Below are 14,542 nucleotides of genomic sequence, written 5' to 3' on the forward strand. Positions count from 1 at the left end.
CTAAAAAAAAAAGAAAAAATATATATAATTTTTCTCCAAAATTATCTACTTAGCCATTTCCTGCTGCAAAAAAATAAAATTTAAGAAACAAAAAGTTGTAGATTAAACTCTCCAAAAAAAAAAATACTGAAGTTACTCCTAAAAGTTGTTTTTGGCTTAACCAGATTAACGCTGCGCTTCCATCTTTGGGATGCTAATCTGTGACGGGGATAATCACCTTGTAAACACGCAGATTTCTGAGCGCTTGCTTGTTAAACCCTGAAAACAGTAGTTCTAGCAAGTCATCTGCCTCATGTAAGTAACACTATAATCCCCGGTGTGTGATGCAAATGAGGTCTCCTTTGTTCTGCTGCTGTCAGGATCTGAAGCCGCTATTTGCTACATCTGTATAGATCCTGGTCAGGGGCTTGGGGTAGGATCAAAAAGAAGGAAGTGTCGCCTCCGTGCATTTGTTTTAGATTTATTATAATGCAGATACAGGAGATGGAGGGAGACTTTGTGTGCGGTACAAAGGGTTATCTATTGTATGTACTGTACAAGGCAGTGATATATACCGATCCTCGGCTATGGCAGTGCCGGGCCCTTGGGTAATCTTAGAGAAGAGCTGCTAGAGCCGTCGTGATCTTCAAAATAGTTCTGTTCGATCCTTCGGCAAAAGGCAATAAGGTTGCTGTAGTTCTTCACTTTTTCGCGGAGTTCATCATTAGTCAGCTGAGTGGTGAGGATTGTGAACAGATGTCCGAATACCAGAGCATCCAGCTCAGTGGGTCTACAAGAGACGGACAAGAAACAGATCAGCGCAGTGTTCAAGTCAAAACCATCTGTGATTTCTCCTAATGAGGGCAAAGCATGTAAAATAAATTCTGCAAATTTTTCCTTCCAGATTAACTCCTTGGATGACACGGGGGGGGGGGGGGGGAGGGGGGACGTCAGTGATACATTATCCTGTAGCCCAAACAAGGTGTGACAATGGAGATACTGGGGTAATTTATCATATGCTGGTGCAGGATGCCCCCCACTCCTCTCCGGCCGTGCCCATTGGCAATTCTAGTGTAGTATTGCACTTTAACTTGCTATGGCTGAGTCACTCCGGCACCAGGCGACCCCTTACACTTGGCTTGGTGGTGGCGTAAACTCGAATATATTTTTGTTTACCTTCATATGTCACAAAGGTCCTTTAAAAAGTTAAGGAGAACTTTTCGCCAAGTAACAAATACTGAAAGAAATACCTTATGTCATAGGTTCTGTGTCCCTGATCCAATCACCTGTTCAAAAGATATGGCCTCCATAATATGAAGTAGGTTAAAGTAGCCAACGGGGCGGTTACCTTTTCTATGGAGGTGTCCGTGTGCTGTATGAAGATAAAAGGTTTTGACACCCCCTTGGCCAGCATCAGCTAACTTCTATATAAACCTCCCGGGGTCAGGTTATTCAGCATATTGTACTTGGTGAGAGGTCCACTTCATGAGGTTCCTGATCTGGTGGCTAGACCATGGCTACTGGTAGTGGATGAATATGACATCAAGAACTAAAACTCTTTTATGCTTCTTAACCACCAACCCAGGACCTCTGAGGTTTTTGGTCTGAAAAGGGGTTCTTTGAAATCTGCAAAACCCCAAATTAATTTTGAAGGTCCAATGACTATGGGACTGTAGAGGAGCTCAACTTCATTCTTTAAATAAAAATAATTTATTTATTTATTTATACAGCGCACACAGATTATGCAGCGCTGCACAAAGCTTGTCACATCAGTCCCTGTCCCCAATGGGGCTCACAATCTAATCAACCTACCGGTATGTTTTGGAGTGTGGGAGGAAACTGGAGGACCCTGAGGAAACCTACGCAAACACGGAGAGAACATACAAACTCTTTGCATATGTTGACCCTGGGACTTGAACCTTAGACCCCAGCGCTGCAAGGCTGTATTCGATCCTAGAGTCAGGATTGCTGCAATTTGCACCAAAATTATCAAACATTGCACCAGGTCTGATACAGGGGTATTCCAGTAACAGCTATCCCCTATGAACAGGATTGGGGAAAACTTGTTGATCAATGGTGTGATCCCATAGATCTTCAGAACGGGGGGATCACTATACCCACCAATCAACAGTGAGGCAGGAGCTACAGCTCCATTCATGGTCTTTAGCCGAGCCCCTTGGCTACCTGCATCAGTGTCATAGAGAAGAATAGAGCAGCTGGGCACATGTGACAAGTTGCCCTTTTCATTTGGGGTACAACAGACTCCCATTCTTGAGGGGGACCCCAAATAATAAGCAAATTATCCCCTATACTACTGGAATGCCCATTCACATCATAACACTCCTACTCCACTTTCTACCTCCATTATTGGGGTGAGAATGTGACACTTTTAAATAGTCATATTGTTGTACAGTTCCACAGCGTAACATCCCCCACTTTGTACAACTTTTATAAAGTCCCAATTTTAAGCACATGCTAAATCTATCTTGAGAAAAAGAACTGGACTGCACATCACACACCACACAATGATCTACTGCCGCTAGGCTACATTATATAACAAACTCGAGCTTCTTAGTTACATTTTGATCAAATTATATAAGCCCACCAACCAGTTCTGGGTGACCTCTTTATGGTGGGTCCTGACACTATTGTGGGCGGCATCACATGGCACAGCACCGGCAGGGACCAAGACCCGGTTGCCCCCCAGCACCCATTCTGGCAGGCATAGCCCCCATGGCTCCGGGCTCCCACCAGCACCGCACCACAGAAGCAGCGGACGCCATGCAACACTGCACCATGTGAACAGGACAAAAGGCTCACCATGTGTGAACAGGTATTGAATACTCACTGTTCCATGTGGCCTCAGATACTAGCTGAGAGGAGGTAGGCGGCTACTATATGCAGTCTCCTGATAATGTAAAAGCACCTGGGGTGGAGTGCTGGTACCAGAAAAAATAAATGAAATAAATGAAGGGATAGAATGTACTAAACTAACATGGGGAAAGAAAAAGAACTGGACCGCACATCCACACATCACACAATGATCTACTGGCGCTAGGCATATAGTGGCCGCCTGCTTCCTCTCAGCTAGTGTCAGAGGCCACATGGAACAGTGAGTATTCAGCACCTGTTCACATGGTGCGGTGTTGCATGGTGTCCGCTGCTTCGGTTGTGCGGTGCTGGTGGGGACCCGGAGCCATGGGGGCTATGCCTGCCAGTATTGGACCAGGTCTTGGTTCCTGCCGGGGCTGTGCTGTGGTGGTGGCGGACGCCATGTGATGCCGCACACAATAGCGTAGCAAAAAGAGGTCGCTGTGAAGTGTTTGGTTGGTCTTATACAATTTGATCAAAATATAACTTAAAACCTCGAGTTAGTTATATAATGTAGCCTGGCGGCAGTAGATCGTTGTGTGATGTGTGGATGTGCGGTCCAGCTCTTTTTCTCTCCCCAGGTTGGTAAATCTAACTTGTGACTCTGAAATCTTTAGGAAATCAGATAGATGCAGCATGGTCCTACTTGACACCCATATAGCCACATGGTCCCCCACATCTCAGGGGACAGTGACAACGAATGGAGAGAACAACTGTTTGGGTCCCTCAATATGTCGCAGACAGTCACAATGTACTATGTGAAAGGTGATGCAGATAACCCATCGTAAACTACACAACAATCTCAATGAGACAATGCTGTGGGGTAACTACTGTCGCTCTGAATGAAGATTTATTCTACTTTAGGGTCATAAACGTCATTTGTGAAGAGACCGGTGAAGGAAAGGGGCCAAGGCAAACGTTTTCGGAAATGGCTGCACAGATAGGATGTGAACACGGACAATACCACGGATGAAGGATCCATTGCATTCATTTTCTAAAAATTTATATAATTTATTAACATGCAAGAAGTCCGGATGCAAGAAAAAAACTTGTCATTAATCAAGACAGTATTATATATAGTGCACAGTGGTGTAATGTAATACTCAGGCCCGGACTCATTGCCAATATTTAGGGATTTTATGGTACAAGAAGCAATAAATATCAGTAAATATGTCAGTATATGGGGTGAACGACACTTGGTTATCACTTCCAGCCATAGAAACACACGGCATAGAACAGAGCTCCATACCCCCGGCTCGTCCCCGTGTCCTCACCCTGACCGGCAGTGTGACAAGTGCCAACTCCTTCTCGCCTCTGAGCTGGTGGGACATGACTTGCCTCTCCTCTATGTGATGTCCCCTACAGCTCCGCCGCATAAGAAAGGACGAGCGCACATCAAACACTTGGCTCTTCTACTCTCTTCATGGCTCTCAGATTCCTACTAAGTGAGAATAGGAACTACATGGTGGCGGAAAGTCACATCCATTTCTGTTGTGCAAATGTCTAAACAAATGGTAATAGACATCACAGCAAAATCAAAGAGGAGAAGCTTCTGTGAAAGGCAGCACTTCCACCTGACAGCCCTGACTGCTGTGACCTTGTCACCCATGCAGATGTCAGGACTCCAGCCCTACCTCCAGGTAACCCCTGCCCTCTACAGCAGTATAATGGAAAGGGCATGGAACAGGTTAATATTATAAATACGCACATATACGTACACACGCATCCACATACAGATATAAATATACACGTATATATAAACGTACGTACACACACTTACATACATGTACACACGCATACATATAAGTAAACACATATACGTACACACTCACGTCAGTCAGTGTCACTGACTGTGTTGTTTTTGGGAAATTACCGAGTCAGTAGCTCCTCACATTTTATTCTCCAGCTTTAGAACAGTCCATTTTCTACATTTAATACACACACACACACACACACACACACACACACACACACACACCTCTTATATGACCAACAGGGTTCCATCACGATGCACAAAAAATGGCCATTCATAGTTAAAGGGACACTGTCACCGGATTTTACCCCATTTAACTAGAAGCCACTCAGGTCCTTTTTAAAATTCCCTTGTTTATGTGAAATCCCATCCGTATAAAAAAAAAAAAAAAAAAAAAATCTCCTCCAGTCTTGTGAAAATGAGCAGAGAAGAGTCATATATTGCCAGAAATGAGTTAAGTCTACAGGGTATAGGAGTATCCTCACTTCAGACATCCGTATCCTCAGTTCTACAATACCTAGAAACATGCTGCCGGTGTCATATTAAAGAGAAGAATCTCATGATTTAGATTTAGGATTTTGGTTCTGTACAGAATCGGAGGAAGTAAAATAAATCGGTTGAAACTGGATCTTTATCTGCAGCTCACATTTCCAACTTTGTCTTCAACTGCCTTTATGTCCGGTTCTGTAGATCACAGAACTGCAATCCTGATGTGATCAGAAAGATGTGGTTCTTATCTTTAGTATGACACTAGACACAAGGTACTGAAGACATGGGTGCAGCGATTCACCAAGATCGTGCGCCAGAAATCCTGCATGTGTCGCTTCCCCGCTCAGGTCCGACAGAGTTCACCATCTTTTTTGTGGTGCATGTAAGTGCATTGGATTGCGACACAATTTGAAAGTTAAATCCCGCGCACAGTCCAAATCAGTCGTACGGTCTGGCAGCAAGCCCCCTTAATTTGTGTCGCATGGAAGCAGCACAGCTGCACCACAACCCCCGAGCAGACACTTCTTAAATACCTGTGCAAGCCGTTCTAGCCCTGAAAGTGGTGGACACAGTCTGAGATAAGAGTGCGTGTGACCCATAGAACCCCATGAAAATATGAAAATATGACTCTTCTCTGTTCATTTTCACATGACTTGAAAGGAGTTTATTTTTTATTAGGTATATCGCTGAAAATTCACATAAAAGTAGCAATTCAAGAGTGGATATTTCATACCCTACATGAGGGGGTTAGTAATGAGATTATTAATTTAATGGAATAAGATCTGGTGACCATGTTTCTTTAAGGCTAGTCACTGCTACAATTAGTGACTGTGTCAGGAAGAGGACGGGGGAGCAGCCGGACCAGCTATGAACCTATGATAGATCTATAAGGTAAGGAGGGTTTTATGTATAAGCGGGGCCATCATGTAATGACATATTTACAAGCTCCCTGTACCATGATGAGCACTTGTGAGAGGCCATGAGTGTTTTAAGAGACAGAGTCTTGTGATCAGACGACTGGTGGTCCCATATAAAACAGGTTTGTCTGTGATAAGATATTCTTGAATGTCCCTTTAATTTTTTTGAGAGATTAATAATCCCCATTAAATATAGAATAGCAGTGATTTCTACTGTGCCAAATCTAAGGCCCACCTGGCTAAGCCAAGCATGCATGTGTATAAGGGCTTCCTAAGGAGTAGCTGTAGGCCAAGTGCTGATGTCCATTGCCAGTTTAATCCCACTGCTCATAATCTACACACGAGCCACGTGTTGTCTGTTCATGGAACGAAAACCGAGCCATCCCCTTGTCATTCTAGAGTTATATGTAACCATAATGCAGGAGGACATTCATCCTTTAAATTCTTCGAAAAATTTAGATAATGAAACCTACTTTCTAACTTTGTGCTAAAATGATCAATGGGATGAATACCATGGGAATAATTCACTTCTGATGAGTTTAGAGTTGAATGGCTGCCATATGGCCGGCGCTGTATCACCGGCTTAATGGAATGAAGAGATAAGGTAGCATCATCATCAAGATGTATCGTAATGGCCTCGTATGAGGTTTTCCTTCTAGGCTTACATGTGTCTGGGCTTTCATTTCTAATCAGAATTTATGGACGTATGGCCGCAGGCTACAACTGACGGTGTGCGCAAAAACGCAGAACTAATATATATATATTATATATATGTAATGAACAATGCACAATTCCTCTGGTGTCAATAAAGGCTAAAGACACTAATAATCCCCCCAGTCAGTTCTACGCTCAACCCCTAAACTCTACAACATCATCTCATATCACCCTCAGCCATTACAGTTAAAGGGGCAACATCTGGAGGGAAGAGATTAAAGAAATCTATATACTTACCCCTCCGGCGGGCATCCTTGGCTCCAGCAGGACTGCTCATCAGAACTTCCCCTATTAACAGGCCATCACTTGAAGAAAAATATATACAATTGAACAAAAAACTATACACTTACCTCTCCGTATGTGATTCCAAGCACATTCAGCGATCAGGACTTTTGATGAGTAACTTACCTGCCCATGTAAAACATGACACAACCACTTTAAAGACGACCCGTCAGGGTGATTTGGGACACTAAACCAAATCGAAGGAATTGTGGTTTACAGTCCAAAGTTGTGCTGTTTCGTATGGTACCTAGAGAGGAGTATGATAAGACTCATGGGACTCAAGTCTGGGGTCCCTGGTGCCTGTATGTTTCTTCAAAGAGTAGCCTGCGCATGCGCAATACCTACAGGGTGCACTACAAGGGCTTCACCAGAAGACTAAGAGCAACGAGAACTATGAATAGAGGGAAGCAGAACTATTCTTGGTCTGAGGGGGCCAGACTGAGAAGACATGGACCCATAAATTGGTGTCCCAAATCATGCTATAAAGGACCTACGGGTGGTTTAGTGCCGCCCGCAAATCACCATGACCAGTTCCCTTTAAAAGCTGGGGTCCTCCAGGAACCAAATTAAGAAACAAACTCATAATAACGAAAGTGCTAGAAGTACTTACTGCTTATTGAAGAAATATGGCTGGGTACCTAACCTCTGTGAAAGGGCCTGGCAACACTGATCAACGTCATCATAGACCTGAGGGAACACAAGGAAAATCATCAGAACCGCAATGAAGAGACAGGGCCTAATAAAGGAACATCGTCAGAACCGCAATGAAGAGACAGGGCCTAATAAAGGAATGGATGATACACAACGTCATCACTCCTATGTATAGGACTGCAGTCACATGGCCATACTATAGCTATCAGCAGAAGAATAGAATATATATATTATATACATATACACATATACATATATACACATATACATACACATATATACACATATACACACATATACATATGACTTGTATGCACTTCTCTTTTTCCATAACAACCCCAAACCCCCTTTACAGTATAGGCAGAAGAGTTTACATCGGGGAATCCAGTATATCATATCTCTGAGCGTAGGATCCGTACAACATGAATGGTGATGTATTAAAACATTAGGACATGACTTATCTTCCTGCACCCACTATGGGCACAAGAGAGAACATTATGGGAGACATCAGAGTACAGACGTTCAGGAATAGCAGAAAAGGAGCCCCATTACACAGAGTTGTGTATTTTCTATTATTTAAACAGTTGTCAAAAGTTACAAATCTTATTGGTTGCTGCAAGTAATTTAAAGGGAACCTGTCAACATATTTTCGCATAAACAGCTAGTGACAGGCTAAAGAGCCCCGTTAATTAAGGGACACCATTCTTTTAGCTGAAAATTGTTTTCCCCTCACATCCATATATAATCAACTTTATCATCAACTGTATTATCCAACCTGGCATCAGAGGGGAGTGTCCTGCTCAGCCAGCCACTCCCATCTACTCCGCCCCATGTCTTATGCCTCCTCACTATTCTCCACTTCATGTTATGTAACCAGGGTGATGTCATCCAAGTTTTACGCCATTTGCATTTGCAAAATTTACCCTGTGTATGCATCTGATCACATGAAATCACAGAAGCTTCCATGGAGGATGGGAAGGAGTAGAAGTGGATGGAGACAGCTGTGAATTTATGTAATCAGATATATACATGGGGTACATTTTCCAAATGTAAAGGGTATAGGACCTTCGATGACATCAACCTGGTCACTGGAACCGGAGTCATATCTTGAATATAAAAAGAGTCAAGTATGCTAATTTACATTTCAGAAAAATGGATGTTATTAAGGTTTAGTGGCTCACTGGCAGTTAATTTTAGGTAATATGGGGAGTACTTGTAACCCTTTACTAGCATGCATTGTTGGTTTGGTGGGGTAAAATTTCGTTAACCTCATAGCCGCTGAGGCCCAGAGGGTCAGAGGATAAATCTCCCCCCAAGACTTAATTGAGAAACAAAAGCACAGTGGCTCAGTGGTTAGCATTACAGCCTTGCAACGCTGGGGACCTGGGTTCAAGTCCCAGGGTCAACATTTGCAAAGAGTGTGTGTTCTCTCCGTGTTTGCGTGGATTTCCTTTGGGTCCTCTGGTTTCCTCCCACAGAAAGCACACTGGTAGGTTGATTAAATTGTGAACCCCAATGGGGACAGGCACCAATTTGGCAAGATCTGATCAGCTCTGCGTAATCTGTGCGTGCTATATAAATAAAGGAATTATAATTAAGGAATTATTATCTCAGAGGACTAACTGCTCACAATGGAAAGAGCCATTCTTCCAAGAAAACACTGGCGCAATGGGACTAAACAAAACATCGGAATTCAATGATGAATTACTGAGGCCCCTATCCTGTAGTAATGGACTGATGAGACCATTGGGATGGAAGTCACTCCATATTAGATGGTTTTTGGCTGAATCCGTGTGCTGGGATTGGTCAGCCATACTCAAATGGCTTTTAACACAGTCTTCAAGTAGCGAGTGATGGATGAGAAGAATACTACATTATATTTTGGGGAATTTATTAAATGAATTGGAAACGACCCGATAATGGTAACCGGTATGACATCAGTTCATGTGGGTCAGAAATAATAACAGTATTAAAATTTTCCAGCCTTGGATCCATAAAAGCACTGACCTGTCGGAGGCTCTTTGCACCCCAGCCGATGGCTTTCATTTTTCTCTTAATTTCCCATTTCTTCTGCAGAACTAATATACTATTGAGGGGCCACGAGTACGGCGAACTATACCGAGGCTGCGTTATCTAGAGAACGAGAGAGAGAGAACACAAAACTCAACAATATTACATCTAAAAAACCTCTACAATCCGCTCTCTTTCCTAGAGAAAAACCCTCCACTTGCAGCGGGAAATCTCCTCTCTTCGTACATAACTTCTGGGAGATATATAGACAATAGCTCACTGCTATATTAAAATTTGCCAGATGGATTGCAAAATGTATGTGCCAGCGGAAGAAGAAGAAAAAAAATACATTGTATCAACTAATGGTATAAAACCTCAATGTTTCATTTATGAGAAGGGACCGACAATTGTGAGCAAAAGTGTTTTCTCATTAAAATTTAACCAAGATAAATGCTTGGGAGTCACTCACCTCCTCGAGTGTAGCTTCATCACACCACTGAATATACAACTGCAAGGCAAGAAATGATATCAGGGAGATCACGTAGAGAGAGGGGGCACCGGCATTTACATGGAAACGGGGGCTTTGTCTTCCAAATACCAACCAATTAAAGAGATCCCTGCACATACATAATACATGTGTGCACATCCAGCGGGACCCACGGCTCATATATATTACACAACATACACAAATAGATAAGAAAATGACTGCATTTATTTCACAAAGCAAAGGAGAAACCATAGGTTGTGTATACCAGTGCTGTACCCCCAAACTGTATAGTCTGTAACCCAGATAACTCCAGGATATAAAGACTCCTAAACAGAACCATAAAACCGCTTTCTCCAAAAGACAGACCTACCCCAAATATACAGCAGACCCTAGAGGGATTTGTAGAGTACAACTGAAATCTAAAATAAATAAGCCCTGGTTACAAACTGCTATATCTTCTGAGCGCTGCTACCTAGAAACACAGTTCTGTTATCATTTTTAAGAAAAGAACCCTCTCTTTAAAGGAAACCTACCATTTCAAATGGTAGGTTTAAGCTGTAAACACCGAGCACCAGCTCAGGGTGAGCTGGTGCCGGTGCTTAGCTTCGTTAGTGTTAAAACCGCGGTATCGCGGTTTTAACACTTTTTAAACTTTATAGCATAAACTGCTTCGGCGCTGCGTGCGCACGATCGTGCGCGCGCCTACATAGGAAATGCCGCAGACGTTGCGCGCGCACGGTCGCGCGCAGCGCCGAAGCGGCTTCTGCTATAAAGTTTAAAAAGTGTTAAAACCGCGATACCGCGGTTTTAACACTAACGAAACTAAGCACCGGCACCAGCTCACCCTGAGCTGGTGCTCGGTGTTTACAGCTTAAACCTACCATTTGAAATGGTAGGTTTCCTTTAACAACACAAAAGGATTGTTTCTGGAGTGCGATTTTCACTGAAAGCTCTCACGCTCAACTGAAAAGTTTAACTGTGGATATCTCTGGTTTGGTGGCATCTAGAAACAAAATCCTTATGCAATTTTAAAGGGGAGATTTTAAAATCTAAAAACGACAGCAGAAGTTACAGAACATAACAAGATATAGCCGATTAAAAAGTGCCCCCTCCAGTCTGTCAGCTAAAGAAGTAGGAGCTACATGGACAAGAAAGGTCCATACAAGGAAAGTGCAAATTGTTGGACATGAGGAAATTGGGGACAATGTATGTAAAGACATTAGACACACAAGAGGATTCATAGTTTGGAAAGTCATAATGATTTATTTTAAGAACATAATGATATGATTATAGTTGAATAAGGATCTATAATCTCCTCTTTCAGCTTTTTATGCCCTCAAGAAAAAAAAATGCTTTAATAATTATGCAAATGAGCCTGAGGGACTCCAGGTTCTATTAACACCTATGGAGCCCAGAGCCCCTGAGGTTCATTTGCACAATTTTAAAAAGCCTTTTTGTAAAAACCAGGGCAGAAGAAGCTAAAAGAAGAGCGGATCCTGCCAGAGGGGGAACACACCAGTATATCAGTGTGCTTGGTTTACAATCCTTCATCCTGGTAGTAGACGTCTTATTTTCAGAGCAATTTGCAATATCGCTTGTAGTTTAAAGTTCCAACATTTTTATCTATTGTTACGGATGCTGAACACAGAGCTGAAGGCGCCGGATCCTATGAACCTGCATGAGAATCTATGGAGAATCTGTGTTGACAACTTTCAAACCACAAAAGATATTGCAAGTCCCTTGGTGATCATCGATTTCTGGTCTTTGATGTGCTACATGACCCCCTTCCCGTTTAAGAAAATTTGGTCTTGTTCCTATATGGCAGCCATGTTCAGGACAGAGCCGAAAACATAGAACCGCTCACCCATCACTTGCAGGGGTATTCAGATATATAATTTTCCCTTAAGTATCTGAAAGAGTCTCCTGTGTCCTTTATTTACAGAAATCTTATATACTGGTATATAATATATGACTCCCTATTTTGGTACCTGTACTGAAGTTGTCCCCATAGACGTCACAGCAAGCTGCAATGTACATACTACTATCCCCGGAAAGCGACGTGGGATGGGGTGACTGTAAAAAATATTCCTACAAATCTATAAATTGAGACAAGCGATATTACAGATTACATAGCAGCACACGCAGAGCTGCACTGAAGCTCCCCTGTAGCGTGCGGCCCCTCAGTCCCGATAGTGAGATGTAGAGGACCAGCGCTCAGTCATTCCCAGCAGATTTAGGACAACGTGTGGAATAGCTTCACGCGTGCGACATAATCGGCTTCAGATTCGCAGACCTGATAGTTTTATGGATCATACTAATCTGTAGCACAGCGGGTGGTGGTGGGTGACAAGTGTACATAGGGAAGCTCATACGGGTACTCATGTATATACACATATACATACAGGTGCACTAGGCATAGTAAGTTTATGTATGCAATATGTTATCAATATTTTTACATAATATCATTACACAATAAGCTACACTAGAATCCAAGTATTTGGTAATACTTATTGTTGCTGTTGGTAAATTACGGTCCCCTACCACACAGCCTGTACGTTTGGTGTGTACTAGAATCGATGGAGGAACAGATGACTGACTATACAGAAATGTAGCCAATTTACATATCATTATGTTCGGATACAACTTATATGAGGTTTATGTGATCTGAAATCGATAATATGTCCCCGGGATAAATCTCTTCTATGTTAGAACAGAAGAAAAAGTTTTTAATTTGAACTTAAAGGGGTTTGTGCCAAGTCTACAAATGATCCTCTATCCATTTCTAGGACCTGTGCCGACACACCATAAGAACTGGACCTCCAAAAATCCAGAGAATTGAGGTCCTGCAGCTCCATTCGGTAATACGAGAATGTTAGAAAATGCTGATCGCAGCACTCTTGCTGTGCGCAGTGAATGTGAGTGCTAGAGATACCAGAGCGCTGTAAGCAGCAATTACTAACACTCCCATACTATTGAATAGAGTGAACCAATCAACATGACCTATTAATCTAGACCAAACAGTATAAAGAAGCACCAGGTTGATCATGAGACACAGATAAATCACTTGTTCTATAAAAATTAGGATTATTCAATCTTAAAAAAAAAAAAAAAAAAAAAAAAAAAAGGAATAATTTTAAGTTTCAACAGGTTTTGATTATTTTTTTTTTTTTAATAGGCGTTGGAGAATGTTGCTGTCCCACCAATAAACACGGCTACAATCCCCCCAGTGTAAGAGTCCCTGGCATTACACCCCGTACCTCCGCTGTCAGGAGCATGTTATTAACAAGCTCCATGTACGCTTTCATCTCTGCCTTCTGGACTTCGTCTAAGCCGTCACTAAGAGAATGGCCCTATGTGGAAAACAAGGATTAGTGCCACGTCTTATATGGACAGCTTTTTGCTTTTATTTTTCTTTGCAAACAAAAAGTAACAAAAACCTGGACACTGTTATAGATGATCAATTCCAGGAAAAGTCATTTATTTATAGTGCACCTGCAGGTGTATACTAGAGCAGAAGAAGCGGAGCAGATTGTACATAGTGTCCTACCTTCAGAAGTCTTGTTATAGAGCAGGAGAAGCTGAGCAACACACTGTCTTTAGATAATATGCATGGTCTACATAGCTCATCCTGATCTATAATATGCTACCAGCAGAAAGGACACTATGTACAGTCTACATAGCTCCTCCTGCTCTACAACATGCTACCTTTAGATTGTATGTACAGTCTACAAAACTCATCCTGATCTATAATATGCTACCAGCAGAAAGGACACTATGTACAGTCTACATAGCTCCTCCTGCTCTACAACATGCTACCTTTAGATTGTATGTACAGTCTACAAAACTCATCCTGATCTATAATATGCTACCAGCAGAAAGGACACTATGTACAGTCTACATAGCTCATCCTGCTCTACAACATGCTACCTTTAGATTGTATGTACAGTCTACAAAACTCATCCTGATCTAGAACATCCCACCAGCAGATAGGACACTATGTACAATCTGCTCAGCTCCTTCTGCTCTACAACATGCTGAAAGCAGATAGGACAGTATGTAGAGTCTACATAGTTCCACCTGCTCTATAACATGCTGCCTGCAGATAGAACTGTATTTACATGGTAAAAAGTATCTGATACCATGTAGAGCATATAAATAATACAATATGAACCAACGCGGGAAGGGAAGCTCGGGATTAAGAAATTTAGAAGACCGTCCTTTATCCAGACCATATTTCCTATGACTCTATGATATATTTATGACCATCTTCTAGGTGGGGGTCTTTTTAAAGAAGAGCTTCACATCAAATTTACGGTGGTTGTCACAAAGAGGATTTCACTGTAGAAGGAAAAACTGTAAGACAATACAGTGACCCCCCTGCAGAAGACC

The 14,542-nt window shown here is 42.3% G+C and overlaps 1 protein-coding gene across 1 annotated transcript in view; it reads right to left on the reverse strand.

Annotated features, from left to right (window-relative positions):
* Window positions 1-444: 444 nt before the first annotated feature.
* The window catches only part of MTX2 (metaxin 2), a 48,558-nt gene continuing 34,460 nt past the window's right edge, over window positions 445-14,542 (reverse strand). Inside the window, exons 6-10 of the mRNA XM_072121647.1 lie at window positions 13,411-13,503; window positions 10,136-10,174; window positions 9,664-9,789; window positions 7,616-7,692; window positions 445-769 (exon numbers count right to left, since the gene is read on the reverse strand). Of these exons, the coding sequence (XP_071977748.1) occupies window positions 565-769; window positions 7,616-7,692; window positions 9,664-9,789; window positions 10,136-10,174; window positions 13,411-13,503 (540 nt within the window). The 3' untranslated portion in view covers window positions 445-564. The remainder of the gene's footprint in view (window positions 770-7,615; window positions 7,693-9,663; window positions 9,790-10,135; window positions 10,175-13,410; window positions 13,504-14,542) is intronic.

The sequence above is a fragment of the Engystomops pustulosus genome, chromosome 8, assembly GCF_040894005.1.
Source record: "Engystomops pustulosus chromosome 8, aEngPut4.maternal, whole genome shotgun sequence".
Lineage (NCBI taxonomy): Eukaryota > Metazoa > Chordata > Amphibia > Anura > Leptodactylidae > Engystomops > Engystomops pustulosus.